Here is a 26,710-nt window from a genome sequence, read left to right on the forward strand (position 1 = left end):
ATTCTTTTCTTTAGATTCCACATATAAGTGAGATCATATGGTATTTGTCTTTCTCTGTCTGACTTATTTCACTTACCATAATGTTCTCTAGGTCCATCCATGTTGTTGCAAATGGTAAGATTCCTTTCTTCTTTATGGCCGTGTAATACTCCATTGTATAAATGCACCACAGTTTCTTAATCCAGTCATCTACCGATGGGCATTTCGGTTGTTTCCAGGTCTTGGCTATTGTGTATACTGCTGCAATAAACATAGGAGTGCATAAATTTTTTTGAATTAGAGTTTTGGATTTCTCCGGATAGATACCTAGGAATGGAATTGCTGGATCATAAGGTAGTTCCATTTTCAGATTTTTGAGATACCTCCATACTGTTTTCCATAGTGGCTACACCAATCTGCAAACCCACCAACAGTGCACAAGGGTTCCCTTTTCTCCACATCCTCGCCAGCACTTATTATCTGTTGATTTATTGATGATAGTCTTTTTGACTCGGGTGAGGTGGTATCTCGTTGTGCTTTTTATTTGCATTTCTCTGATGGTTAGTGAGGTTGAGCATTTCTTCATATGTCTGTTTGCCATCTGTATGTCCTTTTTAGAAAAATGTCTCTTCATGTCCTCTGCCCATTTTTTAATTGGGTTGTTTGTTGTTTTGGAGTTGAGTTGAGTGAGTTTTTTATAAATTTGGGATATTAACCCCTTCTCGGATATATCATTGGCAAATATCTTCTCCCATTCAGTAGGATCCCTTCTTGTTTTATTGATGGTTTCCTTTGCTGTGAAAAAGCTTTTTAGTTTGATGTAATCCTACATGTTTATTTTTTCTCTTACTTCCGTTGCCCAAGGGGATATATCAGTAAAAATCTTACTCCAGGTAATAAGACCGGTCTTATATTAATTTTTGCTCCAAGAGACGCATTAGAGCTGATTGTCCGGCTAGGTCTTATTTTCGGGGAAACAGGGTAGCTTCCACTGCTTTCATATTGGGCCAGAGATTGATTCTTGACTCAAGGACAGCCATCTCTAGTCTGCTCTATTCTGTCAGAGATAGCCTGTTGTGAACACTCCTCCCAAAAGGCTGTTCTACACTGGTTGAATCGGTTTCATTTTTTCTCTTGGGTAGTTTGGGCTCAAAGACAGAAAGAGAGATAATTAGTTTGCAAATGGCAGAAGAGAAAATAAAAACATACTAAGAGTAGGCGTACTTGGGTAGAATGCATGGGTAGGTGAGAATGGACATGAAGGTACTAAAGTAATAACATCGATGGATGACTAGGGCTGTCATTGTAGCTGGAGGGTTAGAGTCATGGTCGTACCTTGAATGATGCTTCAGTTCTTTGTGGGGCCTGATCACATAGCTACCGAAGCCTGTTTCCTACTCCTTACTTCTGCATACGTCCACACACTAAACCCCTAACTTTGTTTCTTGCAAACTATTTAGCATGTTTATCAAGAGGGTTATAACAGTAGCCAGTTAACAGACATTCCCTCTGTTCCTTTTCCTTCCTGCATGCCCCAACCCCCCTGGGAACTCTAATAGCTTCATGAGAGAGGAGGGGGAGTAAGTGAGGGATCAGATTATGCCACTTGTTCTCTGCTGTAGGTACCTGGGTCCAAAAGACTAACCAGCAGTGGCAGAATAAAACACCTTGAAGCAAAGAAAAGATTAATATTTAAGCTACGACCAGAAAATTATGGGATCTTACCAAGATGTCATTAAGGGACATGAAAGGGAGATTTGACATTGCATGTTTAGGAGCAATGGTGAAGAAAGCAAAAACAATTTTATGTTTATACCTTTACTGACTTGCGACTGCTCGGTAAATGAGTTAGTTATACCTGCCTGTTTTCAAACTGCTTTTGCTTTCTAAGAAAAGCAAAGGTGTATAATGTCATCATGTTAAAAAAAGATACGCTACTGAATGTGAAAGGGGTAGCTGTAATAAGGACACATACGTTTGCAGCAATGTGCCTTTCCAGGGCAATGCAGAAATAAGGTGGTCACACACACACACACACACGCATGCACGCACACACACACACATGCACGCACACACACACACACACACACACACACACACACACGACTCCTTTCCTGTTCAAAACAAGGAGTTAAATCGTCATGGCCTTTCTGCAGTTAGGCAGGACCTTAACTGGAGATTTGACCCACTATAGAATCTGGTAAACAAAGGGAGAACACTGTGATCAATCTGAAAGTTGAGGTAGCAACTGATGAATTGCCCACTTGTTTCCTACACTCCAAGCATCAGCAATTAAGAGTACCAGTTTTACCATTTACAACATTTTTATACTTGCTGCTGGGCTGCTGGGCTGCCATTGTTGCTATGGTGTGTGTGGCTTTCTTAAAACTGCCTGTGCACACTCTCATGAAGTCCGTTTTTTTGTTGGTTTTGTTTTGTTTTTTTAATAAATTTTATTGGGAAATATTAGGGAACAGTGTGTTTCTCCAGGGCCCATCAGCTCCAAGTTGTTGTCTTTCAATCTAGTAGTTTTGGAGGGCGCAGCTCAGTTCCAAGTCCAGTTGCTGTTTTCACTCTTGGTTGCAGGGGTCACAGCCCACCATCCCATGCAGGAATTGAATGGCAACCTTATTGTTGAGAGCTTGCCCTCTAACTAACTGAGCCATCCAGCGCCCCTCTGGCAGCTTAGCTGTGGTTCATTGTCTTCACTGTAGTTGTGGAGGGCGCAGCTCACTGGCCCATGTGGAAATCGAACCAGCAACCCTGTTGTTCAGAGCTCATGCTCTAACCAACTGAGCCATCCGTACGCCCCAGGAGGGCTGTTTTTGAAAAGCCACTCCCATACCACACTTGGCCTTGGGCCTGTGCTAGGTACTGAGGAAGATACAGGTGTCCACTTGACTGCCTCATGGGGCTCTGGAAGCTGAAACTCTCCCTTTCCTTCTCCTCCCCACCACTAGGGTGTGTTTGTATTTCTCATGAAGATGGTTAGATGATAGTATACGGTACTGTATTCTGATGTCGCAGTCAAGTTGAAGTCCATAGGTTCACATAGCTAGGTCTTCTGTACAGGAGCCGAATGTATTCTGTGTTAGTCCGAGACTAGTTCTCAGACAAGAAATCAAAACTTGCAAAGCCGGTCTCCCATTGGCCTTTGAAAGATCTCCCTTCTCTTTTTGCAACTGTTGTTTTGGAACTGGACTTCAGGGACTCCTCAGTGTAAATCCAGATAGAAGTGTATGTATAATTTGTTGCTTCATTATCCTGGCTCATTCTTGGGTTTGGCCCTCTAAATGGAAGCATCTCAGTTTTCAAGTAGGCTCACACTGACTGCTCATATTCTTTCTCGCCTTCCACCGGGGCAAGTGCTTAGTCCTTGTTTTATGGATAAGGTGGCTGCTGAGGTCCTTTAGCACCTCAGAGGCCAGACGTCAGCTCCACCAGTGTCTGTACCTAGCAGGATGTTGACAGTGTGTACTCCAGAGCAGGGCTCAGCAAACTGTTTCTGTAAAGGGCCAGATAGGAAGTCTTTTAGTCCTTGCAGGCCAAAAGGTCTCCATCCCAACTACTCAACTCTGCTGCTGTAGCATGAAAGCGGCCGTGGACACTACATGATGAGTTGAGCATGGCTATGTTCCAGTAAAACTTACGGACTGAAATTTGAATTGGGGGAAATTTTCATGTAGTGCAAAATATTCTTTCAATTTTTTAGAAACATTGAAAATGTGAAAACCATACTGAGCCTGTGTGGGCTGTATAAAAATAGGTGGTATGCTTCTAGTTTGCCAACCCCTGTTCTAGAGACATACTCCCTAGGTTCTAATGCTAGTTCTGTCACCTCCCAGCTGTGTGACCTTGAGCAAGTTACTTCACCTAAATGTGATTCAATTTCTTTACCTGGAAAATAGTTTGGTGTGAGAATTTAATGTATATACCTTAGAACAGGGCCTAACCTATATAATAAGCTCTCAATCAATGGTAGATATTATTAATATTCCTGCCTGCGAAAACATCTTTCTTTTACCTTTTCAGACAGTAATTTAGATTTTCTTTGCTGGATGGTTCTGAACTGAGTTAAATTTATTCTTCTTCCAAGTTTGTTTTTTGCCTAGTTTTCCCTTCACAAGTCTTGCATGCCCTTAGTAAATGATTGATTCTGATAAGACACACAGAGTATTTCAAAGGTCTCTTTGAAATATTAATTATTTAAAATATTGAATGTGAGATATTTTACCAGCGGCATCAACAGTGGTTTTCTGGTAAGCCTTAACATTCAGGTTTATTGGGTGTTTGTTTATTTATAGAATGTGTCATTTTCTTCTCCCAATTTTCTCATTTATAGGTAAACTGGAAAAAAATGAATACACATAACATTTTTTAACTACCATTTACTATCAAGCTGTCTTACCGTAGGCAAACCGCCAAAAAGGTGCCTGTGGCCAAAAACGTTCCTTCACTGAAACTCTACCAGTAGAAATCCATTCATTTGTGTGAACAAGATCCTCTTTAAAGTGCAAATGCATCAAGGAAAGCTCACTCACCAGTCCAGTTCCCCTGACCAACTTTTAGATCACACCTACCATGGAGATACTTGGGGAGAAATCACCTCATCCTTCACCACTCATCACTTCCGAGTGGAATACCCCTGTATCTTGTGACCCTAATACAGTACCTGCTCCATGAGAAAATGTACCTAAAACATTAACCTTAAATTACAATGATGAAGGAAGAACAGTATTCACTATGAGGGTTATCAGGACCTGATGATTTATGTCACTGTAGGAAACTGTTAAGTACCTCTTCTGGCAAGGAGATAACAGAATGAATGAACTCTCTAGCCAACATTTCCCCCTATAGCTTTAACTTTCATTTGCTCTGAGATTAATTTTGCTCTTCCGTGCGTTCCACTGTGCAAGGCCTCAGCCTGGGAGCATAGTGTTTTTCTCTTTTGTTTTACAAAATTTCAACTGCTGCATAATGTAATTGCTACACTGCCCCTACTTCATTCTGTTGTTTCTGGTAATTTCTTCCAAGCTCCTGTGTCCTCTTTTCCCTCTTGGAAATCTTCTTTTAAACAGGAGCATCTGCTGTTATTATTTCCCTTAGAATTTTATACTTTCTATTTATGCCCTTTTTTAATCTCTTTGGAATGATATCTTGATTTTCTTGAACACTTTTGATGGCTGTAAATAACTTCATAGACTTATTATCCTAGTTACCATCTGTTGGTTTTCCAAGTCACCAGTATCTCCATTCTTTACCCACTTCCAATTAAACTGCAAATTAACAAAAAACTCCCATTAGGCAGAGGCTTTCTAGATGCTTGTGGACTGCGATACAGGTTTGCTCAGGTTTTTGTCATGTTTGTTGGTACAGTGCTTTGCCAAATGGTTTGATTTCTTTCATTTCTGACTCGTTTATGGTTCACTATTACTCTTACCGATAGATATTAAGGTCCTGCGGCGCAATGTGTTATTTTCACCATATTAGGGTTGCCTTTTGCTTAGTCTATTACCTTTTATTGTTCCATGTTGAATTATAAGAGCTATTTGTCAACCTGTGCCTTCACTTTTTTTTTCTTCTAGATTCCCAGAGAAGGGATTTTGTTTCCCTCTTCTTTGATAAGTGAGCAGTCTTCTAGTTTTGTGTCATCTACAAATCCATACATCTTGCAGCATGGTCTTAATCTGGCCATAATAAATAGTGTATAAAAGATTGAATCTAACACTAATTTTTCTTGCACTCCACTTATCACTGCCTTCCTGTGCTGTCAGCTTCCATTTACTACTACTCATGACGTTACTCACAAAGCCTATTTTACTTTTCTATGTAGTCTTTCACCATTAATGCCAAAATTCACCATCCTACTTTGCCCAGGGTTATAGACAGAATAATATTTGTCACTGCACATTAAATTATGTTCTATGTATAATTGATTTCTCTCCCAAATGTCACCTTTGTCACATCACTATTTTGCTGAAGCTCTACCAATGACTTTTTAGAGTCCCTTGAAGCATATTCAGATTTCTTATTTTGATAGCCAAGTCTCTTTAGAACTTTGGTCTGAGCTTGCCTACCCAGCTATAACTCCCGTACCTTTCACCTCTGTTGCTCTTCTCATGGTTTATCCTGCACACCATGCATATTTAATTTCAGGTAGCTCCTCTGATTCAAAAAGGACCTCAACACTTTTACCCCCTTTAAAGTATGTGATATGCATGGATAAAATTAATATGTGATGGTAGAAATCAGAGCAGAGGTTGCCTTTGAATAGTGGGGGCAAGAGGGAACTTATTGGGGGTGGTGCAGTTGTTCAATATCTTGATTTCAGTGGTGGTTACATGGGTGTAGCAGCTTGTCAAAACTCACCAAGCTGCACACTTCATACCTGTTCTTTACAATATTTGTAAATTTATACACACACTTGCGCACATATACGGAGAGCAAGCAAGCAAGCACGTGCACATGCGCTAGGAGTTAGTTAATAAGTGTAGATTTTGGTGTCTTTAAACCAGTCAGTCAGCCTTTTGAATGTAATATTTTCCAAGGCTTAACTGAAGCCTTAATTCTTCTATGAGTGTTCCTCAACTCTCTGAGCCCACAGAGAGCATAGTTTCCCTTTTAAAAATGATTTAACCTACATAAGGGTAATCTCACATGGCAGGATCTTGCCCTCAGGAAGAAGCCTCTTTCTTCTTTGGGCTCACTGTACACCGATTGGTTGATGGCAACTTCTTCAACTTTGAGCAGCTCAACTTTTCCAGAAAACCTTCATTAAGAATTCTCCATTCCACAATTGCGAGTTCCAGGAGGCTATAATAGTAAATTAAAGCCATTATGCCCAGGTTGTTAGGATCTTAGGAAATGATTTTTTTAGTATTGGCTTTAGTTTAGTCATTTCTGAAGCGTAATGAACTGGAGCTGGGTCTTAGTTAATGGGAAAGTCCAAGGCATGAGCTATTTTGATTCCTAGAGAAATGAGGAATAGTCCAATAAATAAAGTTTGATAAAAAGGAAAGAGAACTCAGAGTCTTTTCCCAAAATGTGAAGGGTCAGCGATTTTCCCCTACTTGCATGTTAACAAGTCAGCCTCTCAGTGTTAGGCATGTTGGCAGAAGATACAAGTCTTCAGGGTCAGAGACAGAGAACTCTGTTCTTCATGGTGCCACAAGCAGTGTAAGTTTCATGTTCGCATTGCTTTCCCTTGCCTTCCAACTCCCACAGGGCGAGGCCAAGGTGGGTCCAGGTGGTTGCTGTGCGCACCGTGGGTTTGTGTCACTGCTGAGAAACCCCGGCTTTGGGAACCCAAATCTTTTATAAGGAACTGAAAGCAAACATGCCTGACATCTGCCCTAAAAGGAGATACAATCTGTCTTGAAAGCAAACAAACCTGCCCTGTGCTCTGGAGGGCGGCACTAAGTCTTTCAAGGCTGTTCACTATAAAAATATCCTTGAAAAGATAGTCCGGAACAAAGGAACAAAGGCCATTAGCGCTTGTGCTCACAAAATATGCAGAAGGGTGAGGAACCCATTAGAGAACAGCCTCTAAATCAGTCCATGCTCCCCATTGCAGAATAGTCTTGCACAGAGGTGTAACAGAGATCAGTTACTTAGTGCTAATTTTAATCTGTGGCATCTCCAAACTCTTCTGGGCAAATTAAGTCAACACACCACAGGTAAATGTTGATGCTGAAAATTGAGATCAGCAGGCATTCAGCATCACTGAATGACCAATACTGTTGGAAACATGAAATTGAAGACGCAACCCAGGCCTTTCATTTTAGCCAAAAACAAGTAGCTCACACAGAGCCCACAGGACTGCATACAGCCCGCCTCTCTCCTTAATGCTGTCTGTGATCTGATTTCAGGATGAATGATTAGAGAGTTGCCTCTGGATTATTACTTCTCATACATGTCCATATATTACCATTTTACTGGCTAACAAGCATTAACAGTTTTCTCCTTGATAATTCTTTCACCCAGTAAAATAGGTATTGTAAACTGTAAGAAAGCACATTTTTCTGTGTAACTCAATAAAGCTATTTTCCTTTTCAATGAAAAGAACCCACTCTTTTTCCACTAAAAAAACCACACTAAATTTAAAAGACTTTTTCCCCCTGAGTTTGACCACACAGACCAAACAATTCAAAAAACCCAGCTACTTGCTACTAATCACATCTAAGTAAGAATGAATCGTTCTGTAAACTTGGAAGTTCTAAGTAAACTGTCAACCTCACACAATTCAATCACATACCAAATTCACTGAAATTTATTTAGAATGAAGGATAACTGCTTTCAAATGATCGTGTTGGCTTCCATTTTGTTTTAGGAAGACTAGATGAAACAAATCAATTCTACAATATATTCATAAAACCTTCATTCTTTAGGGTTAGACATTTTGTGAAAATCTCTCAGCTCTTTTGAAAGTTATCATGAAGCAAATGAAAATGGTGGACTGAAACTTACATTTCTTTCCGTTAATACATCGGTGATATTAACAAAGACCTGGCCTTTTGAAAAAAACACGAAAGAACCATTTAGAGTATGCCTTCTCAGCAGGGGCAGCATCACCCCCAAGGAGAAGAATATTGGTTCTTGGGGAGGTAAGCAGAGAAAAATACTAGACATCACAATGGTTTGTAGCCCTCCAAAGGGCCACAGTACATAAACAGATATATAGTATATCTGTGGTATTAAATTTTAATGGTGGGAGATTAGGAAAACAGATGTCTAAATAGGCTCCTTCAGGGAAGGGGAATGATAATGAAAAAAAAAAGGTTCAGAAACAGTGATCTAGCATATTTTGTTCAGTTCTGTCAAACGGCAACCACTGAATTAAACAAAGGAATTTATTTTTAATTCCTCTCTATGTCATATTTGTCTTTTGCCATCTTTTTAATCTATACACAGTATAATAGCATTAAAGAATTTTAATAAAATGGTATCCAAAATGTCATTATGTTATATTTTTTTTCATTTTGCATATTATGTATGTAAAATCACGAATATATTCTTTTGTATTCTGTTGTTTTCGTTTGTGTACATATTTTCATCTTTCTACATAGTCTCTATAATGACTGTTTTTATAAGGATACATGAAATTCAGTTGTGCTGTGGCTCTCTTTTTTGGTTGTATTTCTGTATCTCTAAAAATTTCTTCCATGTTTTCTTTGCAGTTCTGCTTCTCCTGACTTCCTGTTAAAAATTGGGATCCTCAGGAATTGCATGCTATGTATGCCCCCCCCCCCCCTTCTCATACACGGTCTCAGAGTAATCTCATCCATCTGCCAACAGCACTCAAATCTTTTAGCTCCAGGCCAGACTTCACTCCTGGGTTCCGGACTCACATTTCCAATTTCTTACTAAATATCTCTACTTAGATATTCCTTTAAAAAAATCTCCAAAAAAAATCACATTTTTTCAAACCCGTTGGTCATCCCTGGTCATCTAGACTCCTCCTCTCCCTTTGGTGTCCCCCTCCCAACCAGGTTCTGTTGACTGTATTAATACCTTCAAAATATCCATCCTCTCCATTCACTCTGCTATGCCCTTAGTTTAGTCCTTTATCTCTTAGACAATTACACTATGCTCCTAAATGTTTCCCTGCCTTCTCTCATGCCATCCCGAGTCATCCACCATAGTGCTCTTTGACAAGTCTTTGAAAAGTATAAATCTGATCAAGTCACTTCCTTTGCTTATAGCTGCACTGTCCAGTACAATAGACAGGAGCCACATGTAGCTATTGATCTTGCAAGTGTCATTAATCTGAAGTGAAATGTGCCAAAATAAAAACATGTTAGATTTCTAAGACTTAGTCTGATCAAACAAATGTAAAATATGTAATTTTTGTATATACTGAGTTAAATATTTACTTAACACATTCAAATTAATGTCACCTATTTTTATTTATTTTTTAAACATGGCTACTAGCAAATTTAAAATTATTTATGTGGCTCACATTTGTGGCACGCATTACATATCTGTTGGACAATGCTGGTTTACAGGAGAATGCCCAAACTGATATCATAAAATTATGACCCATCATCATCTAGCCACCATACACTTAGTCCATTTCATCTCTGCTCCTGTCATGCAAAGAGGGCTGGTCTCGATGTCAGATTGATCTACTTTCATACCTGGGCCCTGATTTGGGTTCATACCTGGGCCCCTCCACATGCCAGCTGTGTGGTCTGGAGCAAGATGCTTAAAGGTTCTAAGTTTCAGTATCTCCAGTTGAAAAACAGAGATAATAACTATTTCAATGTGTTGTTGGGAGGATTAAAAGATATAACAAATGTAAAGTGCCTACTGCATAAAATTTAATTTTCCCAGATACATTCCAGCCACACCAAACTACTTTCGGTTGCTGTTTTCTTTCTATTGTAAAGAGCGGGTGATGGTTCAGATGTGTCTGCAGCCTTGATATCCCTAAAAGTGCATCATCTGCTTTCCCTCTTCATCGCTAGGGTTCTACTTTGCTTTCCTTTTTCCTGTTTTCCCCAAATATTAGACCTGGGAACCTCTGTGTTTCCCTTTATTTATTTATTTATTTATTTATTTATTTTCCATTTGGTAGCCTGTCCCAGAGAATTCGTTTTAGAATAAATGATTATAATTATAGAAGACATCTCAAATCAAATGAAGAACATTGCCAAAAAAGATTTTGGCTTGCTCTTGCCGCATAAGAGAATACCTTATTTCTGTGATCTGATACCCCGTAGTCCTAAGTTTAACTTTGGAATTTAACTCAGAAACAATTTCTTCTCCCTCACTCCTTCCTTTTTGTTCTCTTCACCCTCCTGTCTACAAATATCCTCTACCCCAGACCCACACATTTAGCTACCACGCAAATTAACCATCTAGTCAGGGTCCTTTTCATCAGTTAGGCCATTTGGGAAAAGGGGCCTCAGCTCACACTGCTTGTTATCCACAGTGTAGTGAGAGTGTCTAGCAATTGACACCTTGAGACAAATGCTCTAACAAATCTTAAAAGTGTTTTTGATGGCCAGAGTTGTCAAAGGTGAAATGTTCTACATAGGTTTCCATTAGGAATTTCCATGAACATCTTTTGAGTACTCCACTCATGCATGCTTAACAGTTCTTTCCCATAGGAAAAGCTTAGAAACACAGCAGCATTCTAAAGTGATGATGAGACTCTGGTTAATGTTGCTCAAATGTAAAAATGTGGCCTTTCAGATGATGTGGTCACCTTTTCCTTCTACAATGTCAGCATTTTGAAATGGAGAAAGGATGTGGATTAGGGAGGAATTGAATGCAAATGTGTTTTGCAAATAGTGTCTTTTGAGGTAATCTCAGATGATGGTTGAATGCTGAAGGTATTAATACAATCAGTATTTAACCTTGTGTAACTCCGCTTCATCAAATCACACCCTGTGCATTGATTGCGTTAAGCTGGGTCAACGGTTTCTTGCTTAGGAATATCTTGTAAGAATCTTAACAGGAAGGCAGCAGTTGCTGATCAGCTACTGTTTGTTTGCATACTGAGCGTGTCATCAATAATACAAAAGACAAGGTCTTTAAGTTGAAAGAACGGTGGGATTGGCATGAATTTTGCTTAATAGTGTGTAATAAGCAAAGTAGTGTGTGGTGCCAGCAGCTGACAGGATCCATTATGTTAAAACAGATATATGTCTTTAATTTAGAGGTATTATGTAAATCTGACAGGAGTTTTCCCCTTTATTTTCCTGTAGTTTAACTTTAATTGCTCCAAGATTAATTCCGATTTCTCCTTTCCTCCAGAGGGCGATGAGACTGGCGTGATGGATAATCTTCTAGAAGCCCTACAATCAGGTGCAGCGTTTCGAGACCGCAGAAAGAGGATTCCCAGGAATCCAGGTAAGACCCCTTCCAGCTCACGTGGTATTGTAAAATGTGAATGTTCAGAGCCAAGGACGGGGCTGGCGGGAACCTTCCCCATGAAGATTTTTTTTGACAGTTGATCTCAGTTCATGTGTGAATTCTCAGTAGGCTTCTACACCTACATGATTGCAAGTTTGAATCCTGTAAAAGTATCTTCAGATAACTGTAGACTTTGCAAAAAAAAAAAAAAAAAAATCAGAAATAGGGACTCCCACTGTGTTTAATATTAAGTATTTTTAATTGTTATTTTATGAGCATGTGGTTTAGGTGGAAGGTGTGGTTTAAAACCATAAATGTAATTAAATCATTAAAAGTAATTGGCCATAAGGATGTCCCCATTAGCTATTACACGTGAGGAAACTGAGATAATGTTTCTTTCTAGAGGCCATTTTGGCTTTGCAGTGCAGTTCATCCTCCATGTTAATAAAGAGAGGTGAGGCAGAGATAATCCAAGGTCCCCCGAAATCCCAAAGCATTGGAGTACATGTTTGTATGTGTTTTTTAATTAGTCACCAAGCCACACTATGAAAGTTGTTCTCAGGGGAAGAAAAAACATGAAAGAAGCAAAACAACCTCCCTCACTCAAGTATAACTATAAAGTTGTCTGCCTTCTCTGTTTATACACTATGGCTGAAGTAAATAATAGCTCCTCTCAGGATAATCCAAATAGGCTGAGTTAGCCATCTCCTCAAGTAAGTTTTGATATTTTTTAGTTGATATGTTTCTTAAAGTAGAGGAAGAAATTAGTTGCATTGGTTTAAACAGTCTTCTTCATGGGCTGTAAAGCTATATGGAGAAGTAAATGGAAAAAAGGAAAATTAATGGTAAATATGTAAACTCTACTTAATTTAGATGAGTAAGATTCACCTTGAATAGCCTACAGTTCAAAAAACATTCTGTATTTGGACTAGAAACTATCATACGTCATTACAATGGAAATTTAGATTCTCAAAACCATTGTACTCCAACAAACCAGTGAAAGAAATGGAGCCCAGTACAGAGTTATCCAGGCAGCTTTTGGCAATGGTGAAATCCATGGCAGAAGACAGTATACGCTATATTCAACCTTTTTATGTTTGGGTGACTCCTGGTGGGTGGTTTTACCCTGAAGGTAAGATATGGTTGAGAATAGAGAAGCATTTTGGCTGGAGTATAACACTGCTTTGTGTGTATGAAGACACGGACGATGTGGAAGACTGGAGGAAAGAAAATTAAAATCTATATTCATATGTTCATACTCGTTTCTTAGGGTAATGCTGGCAAGGCAGAATGTTAGGAACATTACTGATCTGTAACTAGGAGGCAGCCGTCCCATCTCCCCTCAGTCCTTATCTGTGAAATGAGAATGTTCTCCCATGCCATCAGGGGCCCCCTTTCACCTCTTAAGGAAAACGGAAACCTTCACCGTTCTTTCTTGAACCATCACATCATTAATAGTCAGTGAAAAGCAAACTGAAGCAATTTTTATATCAATTCAGTTCTCGGTTGAGCAGCTGGTACGTAAAAACTACTCAGTGCCTTCCTAGAACTGCCATCATCTTGCTAGTGTGTTTATTTTAAAAATACTTTTGCTAAGGTCCCTGTCTGATTAGTCTCACACCTCAGACTGACTCTAGAAAGACTGCTGGGAGACAGCGAACATTCCATGGGGTTTCTGTTAGTCTGGTACTTAAGGGAATAGAGTGTTGTCAACTGTGAAACACCAAGAATGTATTTAGAAACTGCATAATTTTAGGGTACTGATTCCAAGTAATCTAAATTGGGATCTCCTTTGGTTTGTAGCCGGAGTGCCTCCGTGGTCACATAGGGTCAAAAATATCAGTCTGTTTAGCCGTGGCAGTCATTACAAGTGGCAGCAGCCAATGCAAATGTCCAGCGGAAAAGGGAAACTAGACGACAGGCCCTGGCGATGGTTGGCACAGCATCTTGGCCATTAGTAGAAGAGCTGACACGTGGGAGAGGAGAAAGCAGGCTCAGAGGGGTCAAGTCTGCCCAAAACTTTCCTGTCTGTTCGCCCTGTTCTACAAGCAACAGAACCAGGGTGTTTTTTTTCCCCACATTTCCTCTTTGTTTCTTCCTTTCCTAGCTACATCATCTTTTCCCGCTGGCCCCCTTTGTGTTGACTTTCTTAGGCGCCTTACTTGGTTCCTTTCTGATATCCCATTGACTTTATATCGTTACGCTTTCCCTGTTCACCACCGGCACCCTTGCTGCTGTCCAATAATCTCCACTTCACTGTGATGAGATACAAGCAGTAAAACCAAATTATTCTCAAAAAAGGGCTATTCTCTCCAAGTAAAGTCAAATAAGAGGAAATAGCCAAAAATCTGAAATTAGAGCCAACCACCAACAGCAGAGATGTAGTTTGCTGCTTGCTGTCTCCAGTACCATCACTTACAGATGGAAATAATCGCATGTGAAATACAGAGTTCTACGATTCTTCTTTGAATTGCAGTGTTTTCAGTTCCGTATTTAAACAAAATGAGGTGGTAGTCTGATTGTTCATTAGAAAATGAAAACATTAATAAATGGTATCATTAGTTGCCTAAATTACAGATCTTCCACACTGAGCCTGTATCCCCTCCCTGAGAGTCACCCGCGTTAGGTAACTCGGAAGGAGCTCCCAAAGATAGTGTGCAGCCGAGTCGGCTGGGTGAGCTGTTTCCGTTACAGACACCAAACGACATTTAAAGGGAGACTCTCATATCAGGAGTGATGTTGAAAATATGAATAACTGATGTAACACAGGCCCCAACTAGTCAGAATGTACACAGCAGTAAGTAGTCACTGTGGGTGGACTAATTCATATGGGCTGAATATCAACCCAAATTATAGCTTTGCTGATATCAAACTCTGAGATTAGGAAATGAGCCCCTAAACATTCATTAGTTTATCGTACTTCTGCGAAAGGTGCTGTGCTCGACAAGATGGAAGATACAAAAATAATTAAGATAAGATTTCCTTAGTTGTAAGACCTTTGTGTCTTCTAGGAAGGATAAAAAGTACTGCAGAGTAAAGCAGATGATAATAGGCATATGCAAGCGCTGTTAATAACGTATTATGTGAGCTCAGAGAAGGGAAATATCGGGCCTTATTGGATATATCAGGAAAAAAACACAGAGAAAAAAGCTTGAAAGGACGAGTATGTATTTCAGCAGTAGGAGTTGGAGGTGGGGATAAGAAGCATTTTTATCAAAGGAAATGTCATTAAGAAAAATACAAAGGTAAGAAAATATAAAGCATTTTGGGAGAATGGCAAATAGTACAGCTAGTAAGAAAACAGGCTATATAACATGTAAAAATATGGAGCTAATTCTGGAAAAGTAGGTTGGTGCCACATCATAGAGTATTTGAATAAGACACTAAGGTGTTAGCATACCATTCTTTAGGCACGGGGATATACTGAAAGCTTTTAAGCCGCTGAGGAGCCTGATCAAAGCTGTATGTTAGGACATCTAATCTATAGACATGTGAGTGATGAATTAGGATTCTACTGTCATATTCTTAGTCCAAGGAGATAACTTCGGGGAAGAGGAGTAACCAGGAGTCAAAGATGATCCCAGGGTTTTGAGTATGATTAGTTTGGAAGGACAGTTGGGTTACGAAAGAAAACTACTCTGGTCAGGGAAAGGAGTGCTGATAGAAGGTAAATTCCGTTTTCAGTCAGTGAAACTGAAAGTGGTAGCCGAGCACTGAGGTCAAGATGCTCGAAAGTTTCTCGGGAATATTGGTGTAGATTTCATCACAAGATGATTGAGTTCATGAGCTTTCTGGTTATAGCGTGGAAATGGAAGCGATTGTTAGAGGTATTATTAAGAGAAAAGCGATCCAAAACCAGAACCTTGAATATGCCTCCACTTAGGGGCTAAAAGTAGAACTAGCAAAGAAGACAGACAAAGAGCAAGCAGGTGGGCCAGTGGAAAGAGAATCAAGACACTATTTTTCTAGAAGCAAAGGAAGAGGGAAGTATTCAGAAAGCAAAGAGTTGGGCATATTCAACAATGACGTATACTGCAGTGGAATAAAAAAGAATAAAGAGCAACCATTTGCCATTTAGGAGCTTTCTAGTGACTTTTTCAGGGCATCTTTTCAATATTGAGATGGAACTGGGAGCTGAATTCAGGAACCAAGCAATGAGTAGACAGGGAGGCTACAGGGACAGATTGGATTCATTCAACAATTGAGCAGTTCTATTGAATGCCTCCTGGGTGTCGGGTACTGGGTTAGGAGGTACTGAGGAGACAACACCAAATGGGCCACTTGCCTTGAGGAGTTTACATACTATTTGAGAAAAGATGAATGTAAGCCATGTGATAAAATTGCGACACAATCTTATACTATGTGCCGTAATGAGAGGAATTGTGTGCTTGTGCATTACAGGAGTTTGAGTAACTTTCCACATCCCCTCACCACTCGAGAGCCTTTGCATCCCTAGAATATGAACTGTGCTTTCTAGAAGCTTGGAGGGTAAAAGGACCGCCTCAGTTTTCCTAGTATGGATCTATCATCTATGAATTTTGCGAAATCTTTCTGGACCCTCTTTGTTATAACGTTTGTTAGCACTTAAGGTAGTAAGTTCCATATGTTTACAATCCACTTTGTAAAGAATTGCCCATCCGTATTCCTGACTTTGTCATAAGATCTAAGGTCAGCTTTGGAGGATAAACACACACACACACAGAGGAAAAACCTTGCAGTAGTGAAAAGCACACTTAAATATAAATACACAATGCCACATCTGTTGCTTCTCTTGCTTTACCCAACTTGACTTCTCTATTCTTTGCCCACTGTAAGTACATATAAACAGGCTGCTCAGCAATACATATCTAACTTAGCTGTTTTGGCCGTGACTAGATTTTGATATATAGTTCTAGACATTAAAAAAAAAATACACACACACAAGAGAAGCATTATAAAGAAATGAAACCAGGAAACAGAATAAATGTGATTTGGTTTTAGAACCACACAGGGCAACCACGGAAACTAAATTTGAAAAAACAAAAGAAACTCAGGAGACACATGATCCTAGTTTTATGGATCAGCAAGATAACAGTATAAATGAGAAGGTATAATTTACCATTTGAGAACAGATAGGGGACAAGAAACAATGATATTCAACAGAGGAAAACGACAGACTCTAAGTATTAGGGAAAATATCCTTATAGCAAAGCAAAGCCCACATTTTCCTAGGCCTGTCTGTCTCACATAAATAACAAAACCCACATTTTCCTGGCTCTTCTCTCCATGTACACATCTAGGACGTCGGTTGCCTATAAGGGATCTCTGAAGCATTTCTAGAAGTTCTCAGGGGGCATTTCACAAACACAGTCACTCACTACTGTTCCTCTACCTTTACCTAGCATCCCACGCATTTCCACGTCTGCTGTTGGTTATAGCTGGCACTGTCACGCCCTCACAATGCCACAGCTTGACAGGAGTCTGTAGCAGAGTGAGGAGAAATGCCTCTCTCTTCCTTTCGTGTGGCACTCCACCAGTGTACCAAGTAGTCCCACTTATATCTCAGTCTTATATCCATCTTTAGACAAACAACCTTCAGTTTTAATAGCCTTCTTAATCCCCATAGGATTTGACCTCATACAGCAAGGCCCAAAGACAAGCTCATGACAGATCCCATGTAGAGCTCAGTCTTATCCTCCCTTTTCTATGACCAAAGTCTGTTGGGGTTTGGTGTTTGTTTCTCTTTCATTATTATTAGGTCAAGCTGGTCATTCATTCAAAACTGTTTACTTCTCTCTCCCTTAGGATAAGTTCTTTCCCATGAGGCTCCTCAGTCTCTATTTTGTGTTAGAATCTTAGATAGGCCAACGAAACCCTATTTTGTGTATAGTACAGTTGTTATGTTTTAATGTGCAATTCAAATCTAGTAAAACATGACATAGTGCAAGCAAATCAACAAAAACATGGCATTCATCCAAATAATATTTACTGATCAGATACTAGGGTTCGGGCAACAGTGCTAGAGCCCTGGAGTGCAAAGATGGACAAAGCATGGGTCTTGCCCTCAAAAACTCAGAGTCTCATGGTGAAAAGGGATGTATACATAATATAAATACTGTGCTATAAGTACGCAGAAAGTCACTCAATGCTAAAAGAGCAACTAACTGCCTAGAGAATTCAAGAAAACTTTCATGATGAGAACGGCATTTGAGCTGTGTTTTGAAGGATAAAGTTTTGTCTGGAGGAGAATGGGAGGAATAGGTACTGCAGGTAAAGGAAACGGCAAATGCATGCAGTGGCGATACGGAAGAGTACAGTGGCAACAATGACAAGTTACTTGCAACAGCGAAGAGCCAGCAGAGATTTTTGAGTAGAGGATTACATAATTGCACAAACACACATGTACACACACACACACGCGCGTACACACACATACACAAGCAAGAGGAGTTGAGGCTGGAGATAAAAGTTTTTGGAACATCTGCATATATATGGTTATAGAAACCTTGTGATCGCCCAGGAGGAGTATGTCCAGATTTGTGCTTTGGGGAATGACAATATTTAAGAGGCAAATAGAGAAATCAACAAAGGACACTGAGGGAAATAAAATGGTCAGAGAGGGAAAAGACATAGCCCCAGTGATACATGGAAGACTGAGGGTAGAGAGAATTTCAGAATGGAGGAAGTCAACAGACTCATATACTGCAGAAAGTTAAGTAGAATGGGGACTGAAAATAGACAAATGGGTTTGTCAACTAACAGGTACCAGCTGGCCATTCCCTGATCAGTTTCAGTAGAACAGTGAGGGCCAAGAGCCAGGTTCTAATGGATTAAAGAATGAAGAATATCTTTTGTACCTTACATGCTGGATCTTGAATGAAAGAAAGGTAGTTAGAAAATGAAAAGATGAATTGTATTTCTTCCAGATATTCTAACACGAAACTCTAGACACTTTGAAGCATCTTGAATGGAGTTGCCAATCATAAATTATGCCTAATTTTACTTCCAAATGTATGACTTATTCCCCTCTTAATTCAATTGTATTTATTAAGCATAGACTGTGTCATATGGTTAAAATACTTGAGCATCCTAGCGCTTTATAGTTAACAAAGCGCTTTCTCATCTGTTGTGTGATACATGATTCATAGCCATTGCATGCAGAGTTCTATTCTCGTAAGTTAAAATGAAGGACATGAAAGAATGGACTGGGGGTGGAGGAAGGACATTCTTGAGTTAACTGGGTGGAAGCTGGAGGACAGTTGGGGAAGGAGACCAAAAGGATGCAGCCATCTTCAGAAAATCTTTGTCAACGTTGGAATTAAATGGTTTGGAAGTGGTGAAAGTCAGAGCTGGGCGGGTCATAGTATATGTGTGATTCTCTTGAGAATCGTGGTGAGAGAAAAGTGGTGAGAGAGAAGCAAATCCAATACTCCTTAGGCCAGCCACACTTAGTGTTCTCAGTAGCATCAGTTAGCTTGGTTACCTCTGGGCAATAACTAGAGGGTAAAAATGTTGGAGAATTGATCAACATTCAGGTTGAATGTTGAAAATACAAGAGTGGGTGGGATAATCTGGGGAAAATGAGTAGAGTGGTAGGCAAAAGACAGAACTGTGGAGAAAACAGACATTTGTGGCACTGGTTCTCAGCCCTATCTACACACTGGAATCACTTTGAGGTATTTCTAAGAAACACGTACGTCTGGTTCCTCTCTGAACCAATTCAAATCGAAATCTGTAGAGTTAGAGCCTGGGCAATATATTTTAAAAGTGATTTAGGTGATTTTAATGTGCCACAAAAGTTGAGAACCACCAATTTATGGGACTAGCTTGAAAGCTGGAACACACGAAAGGGTTGGTTATGGAGGTGTGGGAAGAAAAAGCTAGTGTGGTATTACAGAGGCCAAAAGAATAGAGCTTTTCAAAGAGAAAGTGCTGAATAGCATCAGATGTAGCCCAGAGGACCAATCAAATAAGGATTTGAAAGGATCCATCGGATTTACTGTTAAAAACTCATTGGTGACCTTAGCAAAAACAGCTTTAGGAGCATATGTTTAGAGGGGCTTGAGAGTGGGGTAGAAACTAGATTGTATTGAGTTATAAAATGCTATTAATTTTTAAAACTGCTTAATTTAGTGTCTCTTTAAAAATCACTCAATGCGAATCTTCTGAAGTATGTACCTATATTAGTTACGTATTTCTTGTTATTTGTTTTCCGTTCTTTTATGGAAATTAAAGTTTACTTTTGGGACAGACGCATGCATATGTTGATCAATAAGATCTAGGTTTGCATTAGGGGAAGCTAGAAACAGAAGATTGCTGTGTAGTATGTCCTTGATTATTTTTTGACAACTAGAGAACAAATTGCACACAGACCATTTTGCCCTATTTATATGCAAAATTGTTCTAAGCAAGCACTGATGATGTTCTCTGTAGAAATTTCAATCACTTTTGCTTGTCTGTTCTCCTACACAATATAATCAGCTCTGCCACACATTTCTTCGTTGGGATCGCTGCAGGCCAATTGGAGATAAGGTCAATTTCAGTTGATTTTTGTAAGTATGAATTTAGCAGGCTTCCTTTGGATATTGGATAAGTTAGGACAAGCAATTATTATGCAGCGATAAATTTCTCTTGGTAGTTTTAATTCCATGTCAAACATTCACAGACATGCTAATGTTGGTAGCTAAGCTCACAACCACCTGCTTATTTACAAACCTTCAATTCAGGAATAAATGGTTGGGACCCTATATGTCAGGAGCATGATACCACTCTAATGTGAGCAGACATTCTGTGCATTTGTAACTACATCAACCAACAAGGTTAAACTGTCATAAAGTACCTTAAATTTTCTAGAAAACGAATTGCTTTCACAACTAAAGGGAAATAATTATTTGTTCTAATTGGTGGTTGTGATTATGGGCTTATTTCTCTTGTATGGACTCAGTAGTATACTATTGAGTGTTTTCCTTAAAAGGGAGAAGAAATTATAAATTCTGCTTCCTCTTCAGCCAAATCCATTCTGCTGCCCCATTGGCCAAAGGCAGCTAGATTTACATGGAAATGAATATACTCCCTACCCGTCCCCCAGTTTTTGTGAAACCTTTCGGCACACCTCTCCTGTGTATTACAATTTGAACCTTACTCCTGGTAGTTCCTTTCCTTGTGTCCATTAAAATGAGAGGAGTGGAAAGTGAAGGAAAGAAGGAAGAGGACAGTGGGCGTCTTGAGTTTCATAGTACCCTTTTGAGATTCAAGTTCTTCTATTGTTCTTTGGTATTTTTTGTGTTTGCAAAAACATGAGCCCAGATACCTTGAACCTAACACAGTGCTTCACATATTCCAGGAAGCCTTTCAAGGTTATGCTCAGTGTCAACTCTCTTAAAGACATAGAAAACAGAAAGTGTCAAAATACTACAAGGCTTATGATTGTATTTCACTATTTTTGTTTTTTGTCTATTCTTTTGTTTGTTTGTTTTTTTGTTTCAGGTGTACAAAACAATGTAATAGACATTTACACCCCTCTGGTGGGGATGAGGGAGAAGGTGAGGGGATTAGAAAGCACAAATTGGTAGCCAAAATATTGCCACGGGGATATGAAGGAGTTTGGGGAATATAATCAATAATGTTGTAAAGATTTTGTAGGGTGTCAGATGGGTACTTTTCTTATTAGGGAGACCACTCCATGGCCGGTGTAGATACCTGACCACTGTACTGTATACCTGAAGCTGAATAATATTGAATGTCAGCTATATTTATGTTTATATATATATATATATATATATATATATATATATATATATATATATATATCACGGGATGAGGAGTACAGCACAGGGAATAGACTCAATGGAATTGTAGCAGCTATATACGATGTCAGAGGGGTAGTAGATTGGGGGAGGGGGATTATCAACTTTGTATTTCAATATTAAAAGATTTATTTTCAGCACCTGGCACATAACTCAGTATAATGTAGTATATGCTCTTGATAACTGCTTGTTGAATACTTCGCAATTGTCAAAAAAAATTGAATCTACACGAAAGCTTTTTCAATATATTGTACCTAAAGCTTTCTCTAAAGTTTGAAAATTTTTTGGGGGGGCGGAATGCAGGAATTAGAAATTTCCATCTATATCACTGTAAATGCAGTTCCGTTAAAGCTGAGTGTATTCAGTGGGCAAACTCAAATGTTGTGTGTATGTTACCTTCACATTACGTCTCTACTCAGTAATGTTTAGGTTTGACAAGTGAAGAAAAATTCTGAGTTTATGTAAAAAACAAAATATTATCTGTATGGATTGCTCTTTTTGTTTGTTTGTGTAATCTCTTTTCAACCTAGAAGTGGGATTACTGGGTCCTTCTTTGTCTCTTGTTATAGCTTTTGTTTTAAAGTTTGTTTTGTCGGGTATAAGTATCGCTACTCCAGCTATTTTATTCTTTTAGATTTTCATGAAATATCTTCTTCTATCACTCTACTTTCAGTCTGTGTGTATTTTTCGATCTGAAGTGAGTTTCTTGAAGGCAGCATGTATAAGAGTCTTATTTTGTTATCCATTCAACCACCCTATGTCTTTTGATTGGAGCATTTAATCCATTCACATTTAAAGTAATTGTTGATAGATATATAGTTATTGCCATTTTATTATTCATATTTTTTATCCTTTTTCCTTCTACTTCTTATTCTTAAAGAAGTCCCTATAACATTACTTGTAATACTGGTTAGGTGGCGATGGACTCCTTTAACTTTTTCTTCTCTGAGAAGCTCTTTATCTGTCCTTCAATTCTAAATGATAGCTTTGCTGGGTACATTAATCTTGGTTGTAGATCCTTGTTTTTTATCACTTTGAGTATTTCGTGCCAATCCCTTCTGGCCTGCAAGGTTTCTGTTGAGAAATCAGCTGACAGTCTTCTGGGAGTTCCCTTGTAGGCAACTAACTGCTTTTCTCTCACTGCTTTTAAGAGTCTCTCTTTGTTTTTAACCTTTACCATTTTAATTATGTGTCTTGGTGCTGGCCTCTTTGGGTTCATCTTGTTTGCTACTCTGTTTACTTCCTGGGCTTGTATGTGTATTTTTTCAGCTGGCTAGGGAAGTTTTCAATCATTATTTCTTCAAATAGGTTTTCAATTCCTTGCTCTCTCTCTTCTGCTTCTGGTACCCCTATGAGGCGAATGTTGGTACACTTGAAGTTGTCCCAGAGACCCCTTAAACTATGCTCATTGTTTTGGATTCTTTTTTGTTTTTACTCTTTTGATTGGGCATTTTCTGCTACCTTATCTTCCAAATTACTGATTTGATCTTCTGCTTCATCCAGTCTACTGCTGATTCCCTCTAATGTATTTTTTTATTTCAGTTATTGTGGTCTGTATTTCTGACTGGTTCTTTTTATGTTTTCTATGTCCATTTTTATGTTTCCTATCTCTTTATTGATGTTCTCACTGCCATCATTGAGCATCCTTATAACCAGTGTTTTGAACTCAGCATCTGATGGATTGCTTGTCCCCATTTTGTTTAGTTCTATTTCTGGAGCTGTGCTCTGTTCTTTTATTTGAGACATGTTTCTTTGTCTCCCCATTTTGGCTGCCTCCCTGTGTTTGTTTCTATGTCTTAGGTAGGGGCACTACCATGTTTCCCCGAATATAAAACCTAGCCAGACCATCAGCTCTAATGCATCTTTTGGAGCAAATATTAATATAAGACCCGGCCTTTATTATATTATATTATATTATATTATATTATATTATATTATATTATATTATATTATAAGACCCGGTCTTATATTAAAATAAGACCGGGTCTTATTTTAATAATTAATTTTTGTTCCAAAAGACACATTAGAGCTGATGGTCCGGCTAGGTCTTATTTTTGCGGAAACACAGTATGACTCTTGGTCTTAGCAGAGTGACCTTGTGTAGTGTTCTCCTGTGAGGCTGAGTAGCACAGTCTTCCTGGTCACCAGAGCTGGGTGCTCCAGGTGTGTGTTCCTTGTGTGTTGTGTGTGCCCTCCTGTTAAGAGTTGAGCCTTGGTTGCTGTTTACCTGTCAATGGGGGGTAATGACCCTCAGGCTGACTGGTTGTACAGACTGGCTGTGACTACAGTGGAGGAGCTGTGGTGCAAGGGCTAATCCAACAGAGCAGGATTCGCTTTAGCAGGACTCTGGCGCCTGCCCAGTCTGCCCTTTAGGTGTGTCGTCAGAACATTTTTTTTTAAAGTTTTGCAACTCTGCAAACTGGCTTCAGTTTGATCCCAGGTAAGCTTTGGAGCATGATTTTTATGCCATTACTCTTACGTCCATTGTGCTTTCATTTGACTGCCACCTTTGTCATTATCAACCGAAATTACAAATTGTTCTACTCCTCCTTAGAAGGGAAAATTCCTAAATATTGCTAAAAAAAAATACAGGAAAAAGAGTGTGACAATAACATCCTTTTGTTGAAGTTTTACATATCTTCTCATCAGTCTTTGAAAATATGCTCTGTAAGACAGGAGAAGTAGACAGGAGTTAGTGAATCTCTTTAGAATAATATGAAGTAATTAATTGCTTTTCTAGCTTTCTTACAGATTTACTCAGGAGAACAGATCTTTCTGAAGTTTGAGGGCTTTTATCTAGTACAGATGAATAGTCTAAGGATTTGAATTGTTTGTTTGAGGGACTTGTAGAATCCAGCATGGTATTTTCCCGTTCCACTTGGGAAGGTTTTAGCTTGAGATTTCTGAGTTTACTGGTCTGTTCTATTGTTTGTCTTGCATAGATGTACTATACAGCAAGCAATACAGTTCTCCCTGGGCAATGAACAGGGATTTTTTTTTTTCATACATTATTCACAACTCTGCAGTGGTTTCAGTAAGTCAGTGTATATCCTGGACACAAAGAAAAGAAGAAACACAAAACAAGGATATGATTTTCATATTGTTGTTTGGCAAGTTAATATTACTGTGTGTGGATTCATCTTTAGTGCCCAGTTATAATACCTATGAGACTTTTAGCAGCCTCATAGCTATTAATCAAAAATAGACATGTTTATCTTATGTCCTAATAAATTTACAGTTTATCTTCAAATATTTGGAGCTAACCTATGAAGGGAAGCTTTAATCAGGAGGGATAAGCAGTATGACTTTTTATGAATATTCGAATGTTTATTTTAGTTATGTTTGTGACATTATTTCAGTTGTTTATATCAGTGCTACTTTAAGTGGCAGATATGCCTGTGCTTCGTACATATTTGTGTGTTGCATTTTGTCATATCAACAGATAATTGGAATCAAACATTCTTGAATTGAAAAAGGACTTCTAAAAGACCTTTTCTAGTGTATAGGTTTCACTTTATGGTTCAACTTTAAAAGAACTTTCATGTACGTATAGAAAACATTAAAAGAAGTCCAGTTAATAATTCTAAAACCCCACAACATGAAGGTACCAAGAGGATGACCATCTTTAGTGACTGGGATGATGGTCCAAAGTAGAAAATATATTTAGAAATAAAGTTCCAACATAATGAGTTTCTAGGAAATTATTAGAGGATTTTTAAGTGTTGAATTCAGGTGGGATCAGATGGGGAAGGACAAATGAGAAGAAAAATATCACATCTAGTAATTTGAATACTTTTTTCAGTTGCCATAAATAGTATCAATCAATTTGCATGGCTCATTTAGAACTGAAACTTCCTGGCAGAGGAAGATGCAAAACACTGAAAAGGGATTATGGTCAAGTTGAATGTTGTCCACACAGATTCTGTGCATTATAGATTATCTTTATGCTTCCAATTTCTTAACTTTTTTCCTACTTACTGTGCTTTGTGGTCCTGGAGCCCTTTGTACACCATTTTCCTCACTTATCTTCTGCTGCTTCAGAACAATCCTGTTTTATCTGTTTACATCCCTCGCAACACTATTTCCCACCTCCTTTGCCCCAATCTGATATTCCTCATATTAGCTGTGGGAAAGAAAAACTAGTGGAAAAAATGGGGAAATATAATTGTGTCAGCATTGTTTGAAGTCTGTTTTACTTCTCTTAAGTCTCAGCATTCTGTCTCTTCTAGGAAAATAAACCAAAAAACAAGATTGACACTACTTACTGCTCCAAATCAAGGCCCTCTTACTTTATGCAAAATTATTCCGGTCTTGGTGGCAGGGTAATGAAGGAAATTTCAAAGGTACAGAGAAAAGTTCTGAGATGGGCTATTGGCTCACAGCCATTTTAGAATTATGATGTCATCACTTCTGGAATTTATAAATGCTCATAATAGTGAGTAAAGCAGCAAATAGATGATAAACCTTTTGTAAAACTACATATAAATTATTTTAACAATAATTTAGTATAGATAATTGTGAAATGGCTACATGATTTATTTTTCTCTCAAAAGGTAGTCACTCTGAAAAACAAAATGCGTTTTCATAAAAGTTCTTCAAACAACAACACACAATTTTTTATAGCTTGACAGGTGTGAATGTGTACAATGAAAAGGAAACAGTTACAGAAGTGTACACTTGAAACCTATGTAACTTTACTAACCATTGTCACCCCAATGAACTTTAAAAAAATTTTAAAAAATAAAGAAAGGAAAGAGTTGGGGATTCAATTAGTAGAGTAGTTTGACAGGTTTAGTATTTTTTAATTTTTGTCTCTAAATTTATTACCAAGGGATGTGAAACAAAAAAAATTTTAAAGCATTTTTCTTATACTCTAATTTATATCAAATCATGCAAAAACATTTTTATTATGCATTATGCATCACTTTTTAAACTACTACTTAACTTCCATTCTTAGCCATCAAAGAGTTTTTGGTCTCCTAGTTGATTTGGCTATAAAAGTTAAATGTGGCAATTTTTTTTTTAATGGAAAAGAAACTTAATTTTTTTTTTTTTCTTTTTTAAGATTTTATTGGGGAAGGGGAACA

At 38.6% G+C, this 26,710-nt stretch overlaps 1 protein-coding gene across 4 annotated transcripts in view; it reads left to right on the forward strand.

Moving 5' to 3' along the window:
• DIAPH2 (diaphanous related formin 2) overlaps nt 1-26,710 on the forward strand; it is an 823,692-nt gene that overhangs the window by 661,417 nt on the left and 135,565 nt on the right. For 3 of the 4 annotated variants that reach the window (XM_019756670.2, XM_019756672.2, XM_019756671.2), the window contains one exon: nt 11,740-11,835. In XM_019756670.2, the coding sequence (XP_019612229.1) occupies nt 11,740-11,835 (96 nt within the window). Of the gene's footprint in view, nt 1-11,739; nt 11,940-26,710 lie in introns of those variants that run through there. The other variant, XM_074323226.1, reaches the window with a different exon arrangement.

This window comes from Rhinolophus sinicus, chromosome X (assembly GCF_036562045.2).
Source record: "Rhinolophus sinicus isolate RSC01 chromosome X, ASM3656204v1, whole genome shotgun sequence".
In the NCBI taxonomy this organism is placed as follows: Eukaryota; Metazoa; Chordata; class Mammalia; order Chiroptera; family Rhinolophidae; genus Rhinolophus; species Rhinolophus sinicus.